Below are 21,121 nucleotides of genomic sequence, written 5' to 3'. Positions count from 1 at the left end.
CCTATCTGTTTCTCTCTCCCTGTCTCTATCACGCACACGCACACACACACAAAGCTGCCTCTGCCACCCCAGAACAGAACCCAAGTGCCCTGGCCAAAGACAGAGGACATTAGAAGGAAAGGAAATGGTCACATGGGATAGAGGACTGATCCCTGAGGAGAGATGGGACCCACAGATAGGGAACAAGGCTCCCACCCCTTACAGAGGACCAGGTAGCTCCCCTTTCCCTGCCCGCTGGAGGAGACATGGGGGAGGGAATGAAGGAGGGGACACAGCCCAGCTTCCTGGAGCCTGTGTCCTGGGCCCCAGGAGGGCAGCCTGGGAGCTGGTGTGGGAGGCTGAGTCACCTGCCTCCCTCAGTCCCGTGCCCACTGATACTGATGTGGGGTGATGGAGGAGAAGGCTGGGACAGGGGTTGCACCGGGCCTGTTCCATCTGTTCATCTAAGCATGGCTACACTACTGTAACAACGAGATTCCAAAACATAATGCCTCAAAGTGAGAGAGACAAACAGGAACATTCACTATTTCCAAGATGTCAGCTTTCCCAACCTGATCGGTAGACTCAGGACAATCCCTATCTTGGAAAAGGAATTGCTAGGTGTGATTTTTGTTTTTGTTTTGTTAGATATCATTGCCAAATTGGTTTTCAAAAAGTTCTTCCTGCAAATTGCTAATTCCTTCACACGTGTGATCAATTTCTTAAACGTTTGACAATGAAACAGGTGGAGATGTCCGTCGCCCTTGTATTTGCATTTCTCCAATGATTGGAGAGGTCAGGCAACACGGCAGCTTTTCTTCTATGAATTGCCTACTGGTGCAATTCATGGAGGCACCTACTGGAGCCAATTTTTCCATTAGATCATTGCCTTTTTCTTATTTATCTGTGGAAATTTTCATAATTACATGAATTAGGCTTACTTTCAGAATGTGTTGACACTTTTCCCTCCGCGTTGCTTTTCAATTTTGAATACATTTTACATGTGTATGAAGTCAAGCTGCTCATTCTTTTCTTTCAGTGTTTCTGGTTTATTGCGAAACACAGACTAAAATCCACTTATTTTTTTTCCAGTACGTTCTTTGTTTCTCTTTTAGATTTGCATGTTTGGTCCATCTGGATTTTATTTTGGTGTTAAGGAGAGCGGGAGGGAGCCGACTTCTATTTTTCCAGCTGGCTGGCCAGTTGTTCCAGCGCCATTCGACTGGAAACCTTTCCCGGGCTGGAAGCGGCCGCTGCACCAGCACGTTCCCGGCTCCCGCAGCTGCCCCGGTGCGCAGTCGGGGGCCCCTCGCCGCCGGGTCTCCGCGGCCACTCTGGTCCCGGGGTGGGGGGGGGTGGGGGTCTCAGGCGCCCCGCGCCTCCCGTGGGAAGGCGTGTCCTCTGGTGCTATTTGCCTGCAGGGGGCGCCTCTGGCGCCGAGCGGCCAGGACACCCAATCCCGTGGGACCACCCCGAGCCTCATTTGCATGGGGCGGGGCTCGCCTGTAGGCGCGGGGCCTCGCGCCACTTCCCCTTCCAGTCGGCTTCCTTCCGCCTTCCTTCCGGCCGCGGTTTCCCACGGCGGCCTTCAACGTGGTGCGCCAGGTCCTGCCCGATGCTCCCGCGACGGCGGCGGCCGCGGGGCGGGGGCGGGGCCCCCCCTGGCATCCTGTCCCCCGCCGTGCGCTTCCCCGGCGTCGCCATCTACCTGGCGGAGCGGCGCATGGGCCGCAGCCGCCGGGACTTCCTCTCGCGCCTGGCGCTGTCCAAGGGCTTCCGCGTGCTGGACGCCTACAGGTGCGTGCGGCGCGCGCGGCCGGCCGGGACCCTACGCGGGGTTTTTTAGCAGCTCGGCTTCTGCCGTCTGAAAACTCGCCCGCAGCTGACCGGCCTGCAGCACCCGCAGTCTCCGGAGTCCAAGTCAGCCTGGGACGTCCTGGCCTCTCTCCATCGCCTCTCCTGTGCGGGGCGCGAGCGGTTAAAGCCGGGAGGCTTGTGGGACGCGGAGCGGTTCACGTAGGGGCTTTTTAGCTGCCCAGCGCTCTGCCTTAGTGAGCTCCTCCTGCCGCCTGTCCCGGGGACTGGGAAAATGACTTGCGCGAAGCTCCCCGAGGGCCAGACGTTAGTGGCTGCAGAGGCAGTGCTGAGAGTGAGGGAGCCGCGTCTCCACAGGTTTGGATTTGGAAGAGCAGACAAACCGAGGGCCAGCCCTTCCCAGGGGTGGGCAGACCCACTCAGCAGAGAAGGGTCCAGCCCTCTCGCTTATTAGTTCATTTAATCTTCACAACAACCCTACAAGAGAGCGGCATTATACCTGCTTTACAGGGGAGAAAGTCACAGAAGAACTAAGGTGCCCAGGGAGACACAGCAAGTGTGTGGCAAGCTCAGGTGCACACCCAGGCTGCCTGGCTCCAGCCCTTAGATGAAGATCCCCTGGTCCTTGCCTCTGAGGACTTCCTGTCTGAGGGGAGGGGGGGAGACAGACAACACAAAATCTTGCTGGGCTTGTGATGGTAGCTAGATCAGAGGACCACAGCTCTGTGGGTTGGGTGGCGGGCACCAGGAGAAGACAGGCAGGTCCCTCTGAGAAGGTGACACTCGAAGAGTGAGTAGTTCTCACCAGGCAGAGCACAGCTTGCAGGTGTGGAGTGAAGCAGGAGGAGGGCAGGCATGGGCAAGGGCTCTGGGCTTCATCCCTCTCTTCCCTCTGCCCAGCTCTGCGGTGACACATGTGGTGATGGAGCAGACCTCAGCTGAGGAGGCCATCTGCTGGCAGGAGAGCAGGGCAGCCCCTCCCCCAGGTTGCACCCGCCCAGCACTGCTGGACATCAGCTGGTTCACAGAGAGCATGGCAGCTGGGCAACCAGTCCCTGTGCAGGGCCGGCACCGTCTGGAGGTGAGCTGAGTAGACGATTAGTGTAGGACCACAGAGAAAGGCCCAGGATAGCTCAGCTGAGACAGGTGACCAGCAGCAGTGTCCAAATGATGTGGGCGGTGCAGGTTCTGCGTAGACCACCCCACCAGGCCATGCCCACTTCTGCTGTCTCTGTTGCTGCAGACTCTCTTAGGGTTAGCTTGTTTTTAGCATCTTTAGGCCATTCTGGTAAACCAAATAGAAGAGTGTGACCCATAAGTGAGAAGACCTGAGGGCCAGCAGGAGGCCTCTGCCCTGCCTCCATAGTTCCTGGGTCAGCAGAGATGAGGGACGCAAGCGTGGGCTTGGGGCTAAAATTCTGACTCTGCCTTAGTGATGAGGTGGGGTTGGCAGTGAGGCACGTGCAGCATGTGCCTTGGCAGGAAGTACCCCATGAGGGTGGCAGATGGTATCACTGCAGCCCCTCGGGCCTGAGGAGCCACTGTTGGCGTGCTCTGTAGGGCATTGCCGCCTTTGCCCTAGGTCTCTGGTAGTCTCATCCTCTCAGAGTTGGCTTTTGTCCTGCATGCTTGAGAGACCCAGGTGACCACCCAGGAGAGGCAAGGCTTCAGGGGCTGCCAGCCCTGCAACCTCAAAGTGGCTTGTTCGTCGCCCATCCCTAGGTGGCTGTGCCCAGGAAAGGGCTGCCAAGCCCAGTATGGATGGCACCCTATGCCTGCCAGCGTCCCACGCCCCTCACACACCACAACACCAGCCTCTCGGTGAGCCATGGGTTCCCAGCCTCCCTGAGCTGGGGCCAGGTCTGCTCCTGTGAGCACTGCCTACTCTGCCTTGTCCCAGCCATGGGGACAGGTGGGTCAAAGCTGGAGAAGTGGATGGGACTCCTACCCACCCTACCCTCATGAAAGGTCCCTACCTGCAGGAGGCTCTGGAGGTGCTGGCGGAGGCGGCAGGCTTTGAAGGCAGTGAGGGCCGTCTCATCTCCTTCTGCAGAGCAGCCTCCGTGCTCAAGGCGCTGCCCTTCCCGGTCACAGCCCCGAGCCAGCTGCAGGGCCTGCCCCACTTTGGAGAACATTCCTGCAGGGTCATCCAGGTAGGTGCTCACCACAGTTAGCAAGACGAAGTTGTGAACTCAAGTGATTGTCTAGGAGGCCAGAGCCTGGTGACAGCAGGTGGCTCTGTAGTTCAGCCCAGCTGGGGGGGAGGCCACAGGCTCCCAGGCAGGGGCAAGTTATTTTCCACCAGATACCTCATGAAATAGGGCCACAGCATCTGCTCTAGGGTGGCTGAGAGGACTCGGGGGCCGCAGGGCTGGTAGCTGGCGCTGTTGGCGTTGGCCGAAACTGTCCAGGATGTGGCAGAGGAGCCCTGAGTATGAGCACCTCGTGTAAGTGCACAGTGTTTGAGGAAAGTTGTGCTTTGTACACCTCGCTGGGATAGGATGTCATGACAAAAGATACTTTCGAATTCAGTTATGCTTTTATTTATTTATATTTTTGTTTTGTTTTTGTTTTTTTGTATTTTTCCGAAGCTGGAAACGGGGAGAGACAGTCAGACAGACTCCCGCATGCGCCCGACCAGGATCCACCCGGCACGCCCAGCAGGGGGCGATGCTCTGCCCCTCCGGGGGTTGCTCTGTTGCGACCAGAGCCACTCTAGCGCCTGGGGCAGTGGCCAAGGAGCCATCCCCAGCGTCCGGGCCATCTTTGCTCCAATGGAGTCTTGGCTGCGGGAGGGGAAGAGAGAGACAGAGAGGAAGGAGAGGGGGAGGGGTGGAAAAGCAGATGGGCACCTCTCCTGTGTGCCCTGGCCGGGAATCGAACCCTGGACTTCTGCACGCCAGGCCGACGCTCTACCACTGAGCCAACCGGCCAGGGCCCAGTTATGCTTTTAAATGAAGCCACATTGAATTTATCACTTATGTTTTGAGAAGCAGTTGTTTACATATATTGCTACTTAACTGAGGGACGAGGCGAGTAGCTTTGGGGCACAGTGACTGTTTGCAAGACCCTCAGATCCTGACACTGCAGAGCTGCCTGCTGAGTGTGGGGTCTGCTGGGTTTTGGCCCCCAGCTCTGCTCTGCTCTGTGATCAGGCTGGGTTTTGCTTTGTTTCGGCCACAGGAGCTGCTGGAACATGGCTTGTGTGAGGAGGTGGAGAGAGTCCGGCTCTCAGAGAGGTACCAGAGCATGAAGGTACACACAAAGTGGACCGCAGCAGAGGCACATGGGCCCTCGTTCCTTCCCCGAGTGACCCACCCAGGGGTCAGAGGAGGTCTCTGAGGAAGTGGCAGCTGACATCTGAGATGTATGAGGCAGCCAAACAGATTTCAAGGAGAAGCTTGTTTTGAGCACAGGAACATTCTAGGTCGCTCAGCACTACCTGTCCTCGTTGGATTGTTGACAGAATAGTCCCCAATGTGTTACCTTCTCTGTCATCTTAAGCAGAGCACCTGAGTACAGCATGCCACAGGGACGAGTGCGCCACTCGCCCGTGCACTCCCTCCGTCTGTCTGGTCTCGGGCTCTGATTTCTTGGTGTCGGCCCACCTGTGTCCTAAGCCCCTCCCCTCTGATCTGATGTGGAGCTGCTGGTCCCAATGCCCCATCTTGCCACTTGAACACCTGCTTTTGTGGCTGGAGGATGGTTGTCAGATGGCTGACTTGTGGGGCAGGGAGGCTTCCCTGGATGGCTGGGTCACTGCTGCTGGGGGTGGTGGCCCCGGTGTTGGGAGGATCAAAGCAGGCTTCGAGGTGGGGTAGGAGGCACATGTGAAGGACAGAGGTGGAGAATGGGCTGTAGGAGCTAGTGAGAGTGAGGAAGCACAGAGAGGGGAGGGCTATCTGCCTCCTTGTGGGCTGCCTGGAGTCCCAGGAGGCATTCGAGCCTGCAAGGAAGTACTTAAAAATTAGTTATTTATTTTATTTTATTTTATTTTTTGTATTTTTCCGAAGCTGGACACGGGGAGGCAGACAGACTCCCGCACACGCCCGACTGGGATCCACCCGGGATGCCCACCAGGGGGCAATGCTCTGCCCATCTGGGGCATCGCTCTGCCGCAATCAGAGCCATTCCAGTGCCTGAGGCAGAGGCCACAGAGCCATCCTTAGCGCCCGGGCAAACCTTGCTCCAGTGGAGCCTCGGCTGCGGGAGGGGAAGAGAGAGACAGAGAGGAAAGAGAGGGGGAGGGGCGGAGAAGCAGATGGGCGCTTCTCCTGTGTGCCCTGGCCGGGAATCGAACCCGGGACTCCTGCACGCCAGGCTGACGCTCTACCGCTGAGCCAACCGGCCAGGGCCAAAAACTTAGTTATTTTTAAAAATGTTTCTTTTCTTTCTTTCTTTCTTTTTTAATGTATTGACTTTTTAGAAAGAAACATCTGTTTGTTCCACTTATTTATGCGTTCATTGCTTGCTTTCTGTATGTGCCCTGACCAGGGATCAAACCTGCAACTTTGGTGGATGATGCTTTAACCAATTGGGCTGCCCAGCCAGGGCCAACAATTATTTTTATAAACAATATGATTAGGTTATTCTCAGTATTTTTCTGTGAAGATGCTTTTTGTGACAGTGACACAGCTCATGTTGGTTAAGGGGATCGAGGACAGGGTGGTCCACACAGCTCAAGAAGGCAGGGTGCCGTGGATTTGCGAGAAGCAGGGCTTGGGACACCCTCTGCATGCTGGCTGCTTCCACCGGTCAGACATTGCTGCAGTAGGTGCTCCTGCCACACATTACAGCCTCTACCCTCTATGGACCTGATCTTCTGTTTTAGTTTCAGAAATTCCCAGGGACAGGCTCTGAGTGGCTGGCCTAGAGCAGGTGCCTACCCTAACCAATGAGCTGTAAGAGACAGGTGACTTGCTTGGGCTGGGGTCAGGAGACCTGTGGGAGACAGGCAGCCACCCCAGGAGAGGTCGGCTCCAGTCAGGTCGTCCCCACTGGCTTGGATGTCTGTGCTGAGTGATGGCTGGGTAGTGGCACGTGCTGGGTAGTCAGCCTCAGGCCTGCATTATTCCAGCTCCCGCTGCAACAAACAGCCCTTTGTGTTTGCGTTTGTCAAGGAGAAGAAATGCAGTAGTGTCTTCCAGCGGCTGTGAGGTGCCTGGTGGCGCTGTGCCTGTCCTGGGAGAGACCTCTCTTAGGGGAGGAGACTGGAGCCCCTGACGGGGCTCTGCTCTCCCAACAGCTCTTCACCCAGATCTTCGGGGTTGGAGTAAGGACTGCTGACCGGTGGTACCGGGAAGGGCTACGGACGCTGGACGATATCCGGGAGCAGGTGCAGAGACTGACCCAACAGCAGAAAGCAGGTGACCTTCCGAGTGGGCTGCACCTTGGGCTTTCCCAAAGCACTGGAGCCTGACAGCTTCCTGCACCTGGTGCTGAGGCTGCCTGGCTGGGGCTCAGAGCGGAGGGACCCGCTGTGATGCAGTCATTTTTGGTGGCTTCCTGGGGTCCCACCGGCCGGAGCCAGGTCCATTTGAGCTCTGTCTCTGTGGGCGGTGATGATCACAATAGTTCACTTGATGTTCAGAACCTCTAGGCTAGGCTTAGATTGGACCAGGCCTGGGCTTCTTACTCCTGAACAGCCTGGGCCCTGGGCACACCTTGCCAGTGTGGTGCTTGGCACTCTGGCCCATTGACTGCTGGTGAGGGGACCTGTGTGGTAGGAAGAACGTGAACTTGAGAGTTGTCCTGGACTTGAGTCCCATCTCTGCCACTTACTAGAGAGGTGACCGTGGCCCTGAGATGGAGATTCTTTGAGCCTCGTTGATGTTCTCTGTAAAGGGTGGGATTTCACGAGCACCTCAGTGAGCCAGCAGGCCACAGACGTTGGACAGAGTTGTCTGTGTGGCCCTGGGGTGAGGGGGAGTCCTGCTGAACGAGCCCCACAGCCCAGCACCTTCCACCTCTTTGAACATCTTCCCAGGGACTAGAGGAGGGAAGGCTACCCAGGGTCCTGGAGACTAGCCTGGTCAGTGGGTGGGAATGAGACCAGCAGAGCTGTGTCCAGGAAAGCATTAGGTGGTCACATCCGCTGGTCCCAGTAAAGCTGATTGGCCAGCAGCACTCCCTGCAGCTGCCAGCACTATCACTCCCACACTCAAACCTCTCCTTCTGCATGTGGGGGGTACAGGGACTCCTGGCAGCTGAGGACATGCACTTGGGCTAAACTGGTGCTTGTTCTTAAGTGCTGGAGCCGTCTTCCTCGTGTCCTTTATGGACGCCTGGCCCCACTCTGCCAACAGGAAGACAGGCATTGGAAAGAGTGTGTGTCAGCACCCGACAGGCTAAGAACTTATGTTGAGAGAGCTGGGTGGCAGGCACAAGGGATGTCTATTACTTCTTTCAGCTGTAAATGAATCTGCAATTATCTCTAAATAAAAGTTTAATAGGCCTGACCTGTGGTGGCGCAGTGGATAAAGCGTCGACCTGGAAATGCTGAGGTCGCCGGTTCGAAACCCTGGGCTTGCCTGGTCAAGGCACATATGGGAGTTGATGCTTCCAGCTCCTCCCCCCTTCTCTCTCTGTCTCTTCTCTCTGTCTCTCTCTGTCTCTCCTTCTCCTCTCTAAAATGAATAAATTAAAAAAAAAAAGTTTAATACACTGCTCATAAAAATTAGGGGATCAGAGAACGTGCATGTACTCCAGTACTTCATTTCAGCCTATAGTGCATTTTCACCAATGAAATAAAAAGTCAAAGTTGGTTTTGCATTTCATTTGCATAATCGAACAACTTCTTTGACTTGTCCTTTGTTTTTCTGATGTTCTTGTTTAATAAAAAAAATCAAATTCTTCTTTATTTTATCGCTTTATATTCATTTTGAAATATCCCCTCATTTTTGTGAGCAGTGTATTATTTATTTTTTAAATTTTATTTATTCATTTTTAGAGAGGAGAGAGAGAGAGGGAGAAAGAGGAGAGAGAGACAGAGAGAGAAGGGGGGAGGAGCTGGAAGCATCAACTCCCATATGTGCCTTGACCAGGCAAGCCCAGGGTTTCGAACCGGCGACCTCAGCATTTCCAGGTTGACGCTTTACCCACTGCGCCACCACAGGTCAGGCTGTGAAGTGTATTTAAAAGGGAAGAGGGGATAGTGGAGAGACAGACAGGGCGGGCGGAGCAGTCTGGAGAGCCATGCTGCCCGCAGGACTCCAGCACTACCAGGACCTGAGCACCGCAGTCCAGCGTCAGGACGTGGAGGCCCTGCAGCAGGTGGTGGAGGCAGCTGTGGGGCGGGCCCTTCCCGGGGCCACTGTCACACTGGCTGGCGGCTTCCGCAGGTATGGGGCCCCGCGTGTGCTCCAGCTCAGTTGTAAGCTGGGCTGCTGAGGGGGCCTTCCCACATGGAAGGGTGTTGGGAGAACAGCCTGTTCCCGGCTGGCTTGGAGGTCAGACTTGCCCCTTCAGGGGGAAGATGCAGGGCCACGATGTGGACTTCCTCATCACCCACCCCCAGGATGGCCAGGAGGCCGGGCTACTGCCCAGAGTGATGTGCTACCTCGAGCAGCAGGTGAGGGCTTCCCACCTCCCAAGGGTGCTGCTGGGTCCTGCTCTCCAGGCGCACGGACAAGGCCCAGCATACCTGTGTGCGCCCTCCCCAGGGCTTTGTCCTGTACCACCAGTACCGCCACCGCGGAGACCCCACCCACCTGACCTGGCCGAGCAACACCATGGACACTTATGAGCGGAGTTTCTGCATTTTCCGCCTGCCCAGACCCCCAGGGGCTGCTATTGGGGAGCTCCAGAGGCCCTGCCCCACCTGGAAGGCTGTGCGTGTGGACCTGGTGGTCACCCCCATCAGCCAGTTCCCCTTTGCTCTGCTTGGCTGGACTGGCTCCAAGGTAGGCAGGCAGTAAGCTGCTCGGGCTTCCCTGGGCTTGGCTATGACCCTGCTGACACCTCGCTTTCCCCCCAGCATTTTGAGCGCGAGCTTCGCCGATTCAGCCGGAAGGAGAAGGGTTTGTGGCTGAATAGCCATGGGCTGTTTGACCCAGAGCAGGTGTGTTTCTGGGGCAGGAGGCAGGGGAGCCTGGAATCCACAGAGGGGCCCTGAGTCACAGCCCCCCTGGGCTGGGCTCTCCCAGCCTTTCTCAGGGACACTGTGGTGGAGGGGTCCCAGACACCAAGGCCCCTACTCCCGTTGCAGAAGACGGTTTTCCCTGTGGCTGCAGAGGAAGACATCTTCAGACACCTGGGCCTTGCATACCTTCCCCCAGAGCAGAGAAACGCCTGATCCCCTCTGCTGGCCCCACTGACAGTCTTCAGGAAGCGGGGGCGCACTCAGCCAGCCAGACGCGTGGATGCTCTTGTCCTCTGACCATACACGCAGAAGATGCGGCCCCAGCCCTCACCTACCTGGGTGGAGCCTCCTTTGTGCACCCCCTCGACCCCGTGCACACGCCACCCAAGACACAATGAAATGAGAACATGGAGCAAACCAGGCTGTTTTCTGTAGTGTTGCTTTGCGGGGCTGGGGTGTCTTCTCTCTGTCCGGCCCCCCGCCACTGTCCCTGAGGTGGGGACATCATGGCCCTCTGACCCTGGGTCACAGTCCACAGGCTCTGCTCTCTGTATAGTGGGAACCTGAATGGTGCCTTCCTTGTGGGGTTTGTAGACCTTAAGGTCACGGATGGTGAGTGCTTTTCACACAGAGCTTGGCAGTAGAGGCTGGAGCTCTTGCCCCTAGGTGTGTACTGTGGGGGTGCTGAAGGGTGAGCTTGAGCATGTGGAAAAAGAGCAGGCCTGGGGGGAGGGAGCCGGAAGGAAGAGAACTTGCAGTGCTGACCACTGCCTCCTCCCTGGGTTAGCCCCACGCCCCAACTAGAACCTTTGTCTCTACCTTTGCTCCTTTAAGGTCTGTTCAAAGCAGGTCATGTGGTGTCACTCCTTGTGCAAAGCCTTCCAGAGTTCCCCCTCCTTGCTCAGTACATCCCAGATCCTCACAGGGATCAGTGTGGAATCTACAAAGATGCCCTCTGGGACTTTGATAGAGGGTACAACTGAATCTGTAGATCAATCCAAGAAGAGTTGCCATCTTAACAATATTGCCTTCTAAACTGTAACTATAGGGTCCCTTTCCATGTATTTATATCTCCTGTAGTTTTAGTGATATTTTATATTTTCAGAATAAAACTTTTATACTTTTGTTCAATTTATTCCTAAGTATTTTTTCTTTTGATGTTATGTAAGTGGAATTTTGTTGATTTTATCTTCTCATTGTTCATTGCTAGCGTGTAGACATGCAGTTGATTTTTCTATAATAGAATCTTGCCGAACTTTTTATTAAATATAATTATCTTTTGGTGGCTTCCTTATGATTTCCTATATATAAGGCCATAGCATCTGGAAAGAGATAGTTTTACTTCCTTTTTAATCTGGATGCCTCCTATTTCTTTTTCTTGCCTAATTGCTGTGGCTAGAACAAATTTGGCAAGAGCAGATGTCCTTGTCTTGTTCCTGATTTTGGTCTTTCACTGTTTTAAGTACAGTCATGGCTGCAAATGACAATTTGGTCAACAGTGGACTGCATATACAATGGTGGCCCTATACGTTTATAATGGAGCTGAATTTCCTATAAAAAATGGAAGGACATGTGGTTCAGAAGGAATTTGTTTTTTTTATCTGATGGGAGCAGTATCTGTGGGGTTTGGCAAGATCTCCTTTCACTCACAGCACTTCAGTTTTGAGGGCTATATCCTGATCAGTCACCACTGACCTGTTTGTGCACAGAGGAGCCTGTCCCCTATCCCTACATGCTCAGAGGGCACTCAGCCCTCCCAGATCTAATGTGATGGTCTTCAGAGCACATGACTGTAAGTTCTTTGTTTGGGACCTAAGACCCTGTACAAGGACTTGGGTCCACAGGAGCGACCTTAACAAGCAGCAGATGCCACTGCCACTCTAGTACCAGCTCTCTGTGGCAGAGTGGAGCCAGCCTGTCCCTGCACTCTGGAAGTATGTTTAGGTTGTAGTGATGTAAAGTGTCGATAGGTTTTGTTTCTTCCATTGATCCAATGTCTGAGAGAGCCCTGTGTGTCAAATAAGAGTCAATGGAACTGAAAACAAATTTCCAAAGTCAAAACATTGAGTCCTCAGTTCTACACCCTCTCTATGTTAAACAGCTTTTTCTAAATGAATACCACAAAGTTCCTTAATCTGACCACTGTTCCAACATGCGATAGGAAAACCACACTGCCACGACTGTCCTGTGCTTCTTTATCTTTCCATCTTGGTTTTATTCCTACTGACCCTCAGGCCACCCTGACCGTCACTATGAAGGTGATCTAGACCTCATGTAGACAGTTTCTCCTCAATTTCCAGTTAGTCCAGCCCACACCCCTATTCATGGAGCCACTCTGCCAACTTCCACGGTTTCCATGACCCTGTGGGAAGGAAGCATGGGCCTCTGGGACAGTGGATCACAGTCATGTCCTAGGCCTTCATGTCCTCCATCACTCACTCACCCAGAGCAACTCCAGCCCTGCAGGCTCCGTTCAAGGCAAGTGCCCCATACAGGTATGCAGTTTTAATCTTTTATTCCATATTTTTACGGTACCTCTTCTATGTTTAGCTACACAAATACTTACCGTTGTGTTAGAGTTGCCTACAGTATTCAGTACAGTTAACAGGCTGTGCAGCTTTGTAGCCCAGGAGCAAGAGCTGTGCATACAGCCCAGGTGTGCAGTAGGCTGTACCATTTAGATGTGTGTGTGCTGTAACGTTCACACAATGACAGAATTGCCTAATGATGTTTCTCAGAACGTATCCCAATAGTTAAGCACTACATGACTATAAATTTAGCTATGGGTGTTTTTGTAGATGCCCCAAATAGATTGAGGAAGTTTCCTTCTATTCCTAGTTTATCATGAAGGGTTGTTGGAGTTTGTCAAATGCTTTTTCTGCATCTATTGAGATGGTCATGTGTTATTTTGTCAAAGGACAAAATAGTCTAGTGATCTATTTTATATTAACAAACTTGCAGATGTTAAACCAACATTGCATTCCTGGCATAAGTTCCACTTGGTCATGGTGTATAATCTTTATTTGTTGCTAGATTCTGTTTGCTAGCATTTTGTTTGCTAAAGGTTTTTGTGTGTATATTCTTTTTTTTTCTTTTATTTATTTATTTATTTATTTTTAGAGAGGAGAGAAAGAGGGAGAGAGAGAGAGAGACAGAGAGCAAGGAGCGAGAGATAGAGAAGGGGGGAGGAGCTGGAAGCATCAACTCCCATATGTGCCTTGACCAGGCAAGCCCAGGGTTTCGATCCGGCGACCTCAGCATTTCCAGGTCCATGCTTTATCCACTGCGCCACCACAGGTCAGGCCTGTGTGTATATTCTTAAGAGATACTGGTCTGTAGTCTTCTTGTGATGTCTTTGACACAGGTATAGTAGGGTAATACTGGCCTCATAGGATGACTTGTTAGTATCAGGGTAATACTGGCCTCATAGGATGACTTGTTACATTTTAATTTATGTATCCTATTTAAAGTGAGTTTTCTGAAGATAGCATGGAATTGGGTAATTTTTAAAAGTCCAAGCTGATAATCTGATTTTTATTTGGGTGCTTAAACTTATGGTATTGTCATAAATAAGAAATATATGGCCTGACCAGGCGGTGGCGCAGTGGATAGAGTGTGGGACTGGGATGCAGAGGACCCAGGTTCGAGACCCCGAGGTTGCCAGCTTGAGCGCGGGCTCATCTGGTTTGAGCAAAGCTCACCAGTTTGGACCCAGGGTCGCTGGCTCGAGCAGGGGGTTACTCGGTCTGCTGTAGCCCTCGGTCAAGGCACATATGAGAGAGCAATCGATGAACAACTAAGGTGTCGCAATAAAAAACTAATGATTGATGCTTCTCATCTCTCTCCGTTCCTGTCTGTCTGTCCCTATCTATCCCTCTCTCTCTGTCTCTGTAAAAAAAAGAAAGAAAGAAAGAAATATATGTTTTGGTATTCATGCCATCCTCCTGGCTGGAGCTTCTAAAGCATTGGTAACTTATTAAGCAGTTAAGGTACTAGGAGTATCTTTTAATCTAATATTTGTATTTTTACCCCATTTTCTGATACAGAGCTCCCAAATCCCTCAGAATTTCCTGGGTGAAAGGAGTGTCTTTTATTCTAATGAGGCACTTGGTGGGATCCTGGATCGCTTCAGAATGGGGGCTGTTCATTAGAAAGACCAAGCCATAATTAGGAAGAAGCTTGGAACTTATAGTTCTACAACCCCCCTCCCATCATCTATGGAGGGAAGATGGGCTGAAAAGTGAGTTAATAGTCAATCATTCCAATGTGATGGAGCCTCCATAAACATCTCTAAAGTGCAGAGTTCAGAGAGCTGGGCTGGTGAACACATCCACTTGTCAGGAGGGTGGTGCACCCTAACTCCATTGGTTGAAGAACTGCAGCTCCTTCTGGATCCCACCCTACATACCCCTTTATCTGGCTGGTCACGTGCATCTTTTTTTTTTTTTTTTGTGGGCCATCATCTTTAATCCTAGCTTGCACCCGGCGGGCAAGTAAAACACACACTGGGCTCCAAAACCCACTCATTCAGTGCTCACAAAGCTACTGACTTATCCAAGTTTCCTAGAATCAAAGATTTCTAGCTCACCAGCCTTATTCACCTGTTCCCCATCTCCTTCTCTCTGCACAAACTCTGCACAAACTCACTTTCCCCTCAGCATTCTGCCATCTTGGCTGTTTCTCCTCTCCTCCACGTGGCCTCTATCTGCTCCCCTCTCTGCTCTCTCCTATAATGCTAATCTCAGGAACCCCCATGTGCATCTTTTATCTTATCCTTTATTATATAGTAACCAATAAATGAAAGCATTTCCCTGAGTTCTGTAAGTTGTCCTAGAAAATAAGCACGAGTTTATTCAAAGAGACAGTGGCCCAAAACTTCTTTAACCTAAGGAAAGCCTACAGACTTCCAAGTAAGAATAATCCAAAAGAGACCCACCCATAGACACATTAAATTGTCAAAAGTTACAGACAAGGAGATAATCTTAAAATCAACAAGAAAAAACCCACCAACTTCTTATGTCCAAGGAACCCCCCCACCCATAAGACAATGAGCATCTTTATCATCAGAAACTTTGCAGACCAGCAGGGAGTTCAAAGTGCTGAAAAAAACTGCCAACCAAGGATTCTGTACATGGCAAAGATGTCCTGCAGAATTGAAGCAGAGATAAAGAGTTTTTTTTAGAAAAGTAAAAGCTAAAGGCATTCATGATTAGATCAGCCTTACAGTAAATATTAAAAGGACTTTAAGCTGAAACAAAAGCATGCTAATTAGTAACCAGAAAACATGAAAGTATAAATCTCACTGGTAAAAGTGAATGAATAAATTAAGAACACTCATGTAGTAATAAGTAATGGGTAAATCATAAATCTAATAAAGGTTGAAAGATAAAAGTATATAAAATAACTACAATAATTTGTGAATGGGTGCAAAATGTAAAAAAGATTAAAACTGACATAAAAAACATAAAAGGTGTGCGGGGAGGTAAAAACTTAGAGCTTTATAGTATGTGTTTAGAGTTCAGTTATTCTCAGCTTAAGTTAGACTGTTATAAATATCTTTTGTGTAAGCCTCATGCTAACCAGAAAGGCAAAACCTCAATTGATACACAAATGATAAAGAAATCTAAGTGTACCATTATGGAAAATCATCAAATCACAAAGGAAAAGAGAAGAGGCAGTGAACAAAGGAATCACAGAACAGCCAGAAAAAATGAACAAAATAGCAATAATAAACCCTCACTAATTACTTTTTAGTGTAAATGAAATAAATTATCCATCAAAAGACACAGAGTAGCTGAATGGATTATAAAAGCAAGACCTACTTATATGCTGCCTGTGACTCACTTCAGCTTTAAGGACACAGACTGCAAAAATGAGGGATAAAAAACAGAATTCCATGCAAATGGAAACAAAAGCAAGTAGTACTATACCTACATCAGAAAAAAACAGGCTTTAAACCAAAGACTATAAGAGGGGACAAAGAAGGTCCTTATGTAATGATAAAGGGGTCAATATTGCAAGAGACTATAACATTTTAAAATAATTTTGCACCCCCTGGTCTGGTAGCTCGGTTTGTGAGCCCAGTACACCAAGGTTACTGGTTTATTCCTGACCAGGGCACATACAAGAATCAAGCAATGAATGCACAAATAAGTGGACCAACAAATTGATGTTTCTCCCTTCTAATGTCAATAAATAAAAATAATAAAATAGGTTGTCACCTAATGTGGAAGTACCTAAATAGACAAAGCAAACATTACCAGACCTGAAGGGAGAAAAGGGCAGGAAAACTAATAGCACAAGACTTCAAAACCCCATTTCCAATAACGGATAGATCAGACAAAATAAGGAAAGTTTGGGCTTAAACTACATGTTAGACCAGATGGACTTAACATTCTTGACAGATGACCCATTACCTTCGAGAGCTATCCTTAGTCTCACCCCTGCTTCCCATTGAAAGTTGCTACTCTCGCCTGACCAGGCGGTGGCACAGTGGATAGAGCATCGGACTGAGATGCGGAGGACCCAGGTTCAAGACCCTGAAGTCGCCAGCTTGAGTGTGGGCTCATCTGGCTTGAGCAAAAAGCTCACCACCAGCTTGGACCTAAGGTCGCTGGCTCGAGCAAGGAGTTACTTGGTCTGCTGAAGGCACATATGAGAAAGCAATCAATGAGTAATTAAGGTGTCACAATGGCAATGAAAAACTGATGATTGATGCTTCTCATCTCTCTCCATTCCTGTCTGTCTGTCCCTCTCTCTGTCCCTGTAAAAAAAAAAAAAGAAAAAAAAAAGTTGCTACCCTCTGTCTTCCCCTCTCCACCCCTCCTGATCCCAGTATTTCACTTCTTCCTAGTGACCAGGACGACCTACTACAGCTTGTTTATACGGTCCTCTACCAAGGGAATGACAGCTTCTTGACTGGCTCCCTGCTGGACCCAGGACCCAGCCAGTGATCAAGGAGACAGAAAGTGGATTGTAAATCAGGAGATGTGTCCAGAATTGAGAGAGTTGGAGCAGGAAGACCTGTGAGTGGTGCTGCTAAGAGGGTGGCCTCCACCTGCCAGCCTTGGGTGCAGAACCTCCATCCTAGGGGCCCCGAGCTGGGAGCCTCTGCCCTGGGTGGGAGGCAGGGCTTCTTATTCTCAGGCCCAAGTATTGAGGTGGCGGCTGGCCCCTCAGCTGGCATCCTGCCCACATGTTCCCTTTTCCTCACCACAGTAGGGTGAGGGTATGGCCACCAGGGAAGTGGGGCACAGCTGTGACTTGGTTTCCTTGTTCCCCAAAACTAAGTGCAGAAGTCCTGGCCTGGACTCTCCTAAGGTGGCCATGGGCCTAACAACCAGTCTTTCTGATGCTGGAGTCCCCTTAGGGGCATGGATCTTGGATTTGTTTTTCTTTCTAAAGATGGTTTCAGCTTGAGGGGGTGAGCTTGACTTGGGTGAAGGCAAGCAGGATGGGAGAGTGTTGACAAGACCTTGACAAAGGGACCCAAGAGAAGAGAGGGACCCCCTGCTTCCCTCTGACCCAGGCAGCCAGACTTCCAGCTCCAGCTCCCCTGGTTATCTTGGACACCCAGCTCTGCTCCACTCAGCCCCAGCCCCTTGCCCACACTGCTACCTGGTGCCTCCCTGCAAGGCCATACCTCTCCCCAGGACTACGGCTGCCCAGAGACTTTTCCCTCCTCTGTCCCTAGAGTGGGACTAGGGGGATGCTGTGCAACTCCTCCCAGCCTAGCTGCCAGCCACAGGCTCCTGCAGGGCTCAGGGCTAATCCCATGAGCAGGGCTGGGGTATAGGACCTGCCATGCACGGAACCTGGGGAGGGGGTCAGGACTCCCGAGGAAGGCCCCTCCTATATGTAGCCTCTCTCACTCCCAGGCAAGCAGAGCCACGGGGGGAACCAAGCATGTAACACACACATACATGTACATTTACACCTAGGCATGTGCGCACACATGTGCAGATGTGTGCACACACATACCTTGATCCTAGGTGTTTCCTCACTGAAATGTATGCTTATCCCTTGTGCTGAGTGACTAGGAAAAAGCAGGTGGGACTTTGTCAGCGCATTGGGTCCTCTGGATGGTGGGTTTGATGGGTCTGGAACCCCAATCTTGGGGAGCCTTTCCCTGGAAAGCTTCCATTTCTGCTAGCGCCCACTTCTCAGACTCTTCACGGCTAGGACTTCTGCCCTTCACACCCAGACTTGCCCAGCAGCCCCCCCAGCCCGTGTGGGGAATGGTGGGTATGAGATTATTTTAAGCCCAGCTCTCACCCGCCCTTCTCTGAAATCTTTGCTGCTGGCCACCTGCTGCCGCCTGTCAGGCCTTGGAATGCCAACTGGCAGTTGGCCGGGGTGGGGGTAGGGATGGACTGTTATAAAGTGGTGGTGTGGGGCAGTCAGCTGTCCTCGTCCAATGCCTGCCACAGTCTCCAGCAGTCAGCTGTCCTCGTCCAAAGCCTGCCAGTCTCCAACACCGCAGCCATGTCCACCCACCGCCTGGTGATGGTCCGGCACGGCGAGAGCACCTGGAACCAGGAGAACCGCTTCTGCGGCTGGTTCGACGCGGAGCTGAGTGAGAAGGGGGCTGAGGAGGCCAGGAGGGGGGCCCAGGCTGTCAAGGATGCCAAGATGGAGTTTGACATCTGCTACACATCGGTGCTGAAGCGGGCTATCCGCACCCTCTGGACCATCCTAGACGGTACAGACCAGATGTGGCTGCCTGTGGTGCGCACCTGGCGTCTCAATGAGCGGCACTACGGGGGCCTGACCGGCCTTAACAAGGCGGAGACAGCCGCCAAGCATGGGGAGGAGCAGGTGAAAATCTGGAGGCGCTCCTTTGACATCCCACCACCCCCCATGGATGAGAAGCACCCCTACTACAGCACCATCAGCAAGGTGGGCTGCTTGGGGTGCCAGAGGGAAGGCCTGGGGGCAAGGGCCTTGGGAATGGGAGCCTGGGTGGGGGACTGGCTGTCTGGAGAGTGACTGTGGCATGGATGCCCCCAGGAGCGTCGGTATGCAGGCCTGAAGCCTGGGGAACTACCCACTTGTGAGAGCCTCAAGGACACCATTGCCCGGGCCCTGCCCTTCTGGAATGAGGAGATCGTCCCCCAGATCAAGGCCGGCAAGAGAGTACTTATTGCAGCCCACGGGAATAGCCTGCGGGGCATCGTCAAGCACCTGGAAGGTGAGCCCCCCTCGTGGGTGTGGGTAGAGTGACACACACCTTTAAACCTGTCCAGCTCATTCTAGCAAATGCCCGCTGGAGGCAGCTTTGCAGACATCAGTGTCTGGGGTGGGTTTTCAAATGGAATTGAACTGGGAGTTGGAGAAACGATAGAAGAAGCAACTTTGCAGAATTTTGGTTACATTTTTGTGTATGTGCTGGGACACTATGTAGTTTTCCTTCTGAAGACTGGGGGTGAAAATGCCTGCCGCCTCTGACCAGGGTCCAGGCCCTGCACAGGGGCTAAGGTGCCAGGGCTGCCTAGGCTTCCTGGACTTGAGCCCTGGCCAAGAGGTGGGGAATGCTGGGGGGTAGCATCTTAACCAAGTGCATCCAGCCAGGAAAAGGCAGGGCCATCTGGCTCCAGATTCTGCACTCTTGTGTGTCCCTGGTCAAGTCACATCACTTGCTGGGCCTCAACCCTCTGGGGCAACTCCTGGTCCCCAGCTCCACCCACTCCAGGCAGAGGTAGGACCACTGTAAAGGATGCAGGGGGTGTGCAGCAAGCAGCCAGGTGACCCAGGCTTGGAGCTGGACTCACTAAAGAGCATGAGGGGCTCCTCCAGGGGCTTCCTTTGAAAACATTTCTAGGCAGGATTTTCAGACATCAGGACCATTAAGTATCTGAATGGCCTTCAAGCTTGTTGGGGTCATGGAGAAGAAGGTAGGTGGGTGATGGGACTCTGACCTCTTGCTCCAGCTGGTTGTTGGCAGCTGGCCAGAGCAGACAGGCAGTCCCCTGAGGCCTGTCTGCCCTCCCCAGGGTGCCAGGTCCACACACACATCTCACAGCAGACATCAAGACCATTTTCTGCACCTTCCTCCTGGGGGCTTCCTGCAGCCCTCATGCCTCTCAGCATACTGGGAACCTGAGCAGGGTCTTACTCTGCCCAGGGAACTTGCCTCCTTGCTATTTAGTGGAAATACCAAAGGGTGAACTATCCCAGGCTGAGGCTGGCAGGCTGTTTCCTCTGGTAACATGGCTTTCTACCCGACAGGGAACTCCTGTCCACTTGGCCCATCTTGCTGTCCCCCACATACCCCATTTCTGAGGAGCACCCCCCTGCTCTCTACTCCACACTCTCTGGACACCTAACTGAACCCCGCCATCACTGGTCTAGCCAGAGTTCATACTGGGCTGAGACCCATGGAACCAGCCCAGCTCGTAACAGCCTTGGTTTAGCGTGGCTATTTCTGTAGGCTGTGCAGCTCCGCCTTGACCTTCTCCAGGCACATTTCTTGGTGTTGCTGTTGAGGTGGGAGGGCTATGCCTAGCTGACTGCGGTGGCTTGTGAAAGGTCAGAGAGTGCTGAGCACAAGAGCAGCAGCTGTCTGGTGGACAGGCCAGGAGGGGCTAAGGACGTCTGGTTCCTCTGATCCAGGGATGTCTGACCAGGCCATCATGGAGCTGAACCTGCCCACAGGGATCCCCATCGTGTACGAGCTGGACAAGGCCCTGAAGCCCACCAAGCCCATGCGGTTCCTGGGCGATGAAGAGACCGTGCGCAAGGCCATGGAGGCTGTGGCCGCACAGGGCAAGGCCAAGTGATGAGTGCGCTCTGGCAATAAAGGCACCTCCCCTCACTCCCGCGCGTCCATCGTGGCCCCCATGCCCAGCGCTTTCAGGGCTGGCTTCACAACCCGAAGCCCAGAGCCTGAGATCCCAAAAACCTCCTTGTGGTCTGGCCCCTTCTGCCTGCCTAACCCCTCATTAGGTGGGGGACCCTGGCCCTCATCCCTGGCTATCAGGTGGCTCCTAACAAGTTCCTGTGGTGACCTCCAAAGCTGGAGACCTACTTAATAACCTTGCTCTAGAATCAGGGTGCCTGGGGTCACCTAGGGAGAGTCCAAGTGACCCAGCCCTCCCCACAGTGAGCAGGCACAGCGGCCAGGACACTGCTTCATGACCAGCGTCCTTTAGATGGGTCTCCTCTGCTGTCCCTGCAGGTGAGGTAACAACCTGAGCACCGCCTTCTGGGCATCCCCTCATCTGGGGAAAGACAAGCTCATAAGGCCTC

General features: G+C 52.4%; 2 protein-coding genes across 6 annotated transcripts; both read left to right on the top strand.

The window, feature by feature from the left end:
- Positions 1 to 1,455: 1,455 nt before the first annotated feature.
- POLM (DNA polymerase mu) lies at positions 1,456 to 11,009 on the top strand. Of its 5 annotated transcripts, XM_066354469.1 has the most exons (11): positions 1,460 to 1,776; positions 2,695 to 2,875; positions 3,517 to 3,615; positions 3,777 to 3,947; positions 4,978 to 5,049; positions 7,040 to 7,160; positions 9,002 to 9,134; positions 9,262 to 9,364; positions 9,456 to 9,695; positions 9,770 to 9,853; positions 10,001 to 11,009. In XM_066354469.1, the coding sequence occupies exons 1-11, from the start codon at positions 1,595 to 1,597 to the stop codon at positions 10,085 to 10,087; spliced, it is 1,473 nt and encodes a 490-aa protein (XP_066210566.1). In that variant the 5' UTR covers positions 1,460 to 1,594; the 3' UTR covers positions 10,088 to 11,009. The 5 variants fall into 5 exon arrangements, with proteins under 5 accessions (XP_066210571.1, XP_066210567.1, XP_066210570.1 ...); XM_066354474.1 differs by lacking the exon at positions 9,262 to 9,364 and having other exon boundaries at positions 1,456 to 1,776; positions 9,010 to 9,134; XM_066354470.1 differs by lacking the exon at positions 9,002 to 9,134 and having other exon boundaries at positions 1,458 to 1,776; positions 9,135 to 9,364.
- A 7,260-nt stretch (positions 11,010 to 18,269) lies between these two features.
- On the top strand, positions 18,270 to 20,687 carry PGAM2 (phosphoglycerate mutase 2). The gene is made up of 3 exons (XM_066354477.1): positions 18,270 to 18,772; positions 18,884 to 19,064; positions 20,486 to 20,687. Exons 1-3 carry the CDS (start codon positions 18,359 to 18,361, stop codon positions 20,650 to 20,652), a joined length of 762 nt encoding a protein of 253 aa, XP_066210574.1. The 5' UTR covers positions 18,270 to 18,358; the 3' UTR covers positions 20,653 to 20,687.
- Positions 20,688 to 21,121: the final 434 nt, after the last annotated feature.

The sequence above is a fragment of the Saccopteryx leptura genome, chromosome 12, assembly GCF_036850995.1.
Source record: "Saccopteryx leptura isolate mSacLep1 chromosome 12, mSacLep1_pri_phased_curated, whole genome shotgun sequence".
Lineage (NCBI taxonomy): Eukaryota > Metazoa > Chordata > Mammalia > Chiroptera > Emballonuridae > Saccopteryx > Saccopteryx leptura.
The sequence above is the reverse complement of the archived record's forward strand: the minus strand, read 5'-3'. Positions and strand labels throughout refer to the sequence as shown.

Coding starts and splice junctions, on each gene's coding strand:
- POLM (XM_066354469.1), top strand. CDS start 1,595: ATGCTCCCGCGACGGCGGCGGCCGCGGGGCGGGGGCGGGGCCCCCCCT. Junction 2,876..3,516: donor AGGGCCGGCACCGTCTGGAG/GTGAGCTGAGTA, acceptor GCCCATCCCTAG/GTGGCTGTGCCCAGGAAAGG. Junction 5,050..7,039: donor AGAGGTACCAGAGCATGAAG/GTACACACAAAG, acceptor CTCTCCCAACAG/CTCTTCACCCAGATCTTCGG.
- PGAM2 (XM_066354477.1), top strand. CDS start 18,359: ATGTCCACCCACCGCCTGGTGATGGTCCGGCACGGCGAGAGCACCTGG. Junction 18,773..18,883: donor ACTACAGCACCATCAGCAAG/GTGGGCTGCTTG, acceptor GGATGCCCCCAG/GAGCGTCGGTATGCAGGCCT. Junction 19,065..20,485: donor CATCGTCAAGCACCTGGAAG/GTGAGCCCCCCT, acceptor CCTCTGATCCAG/GGATGTCTGACCAGGCCATC.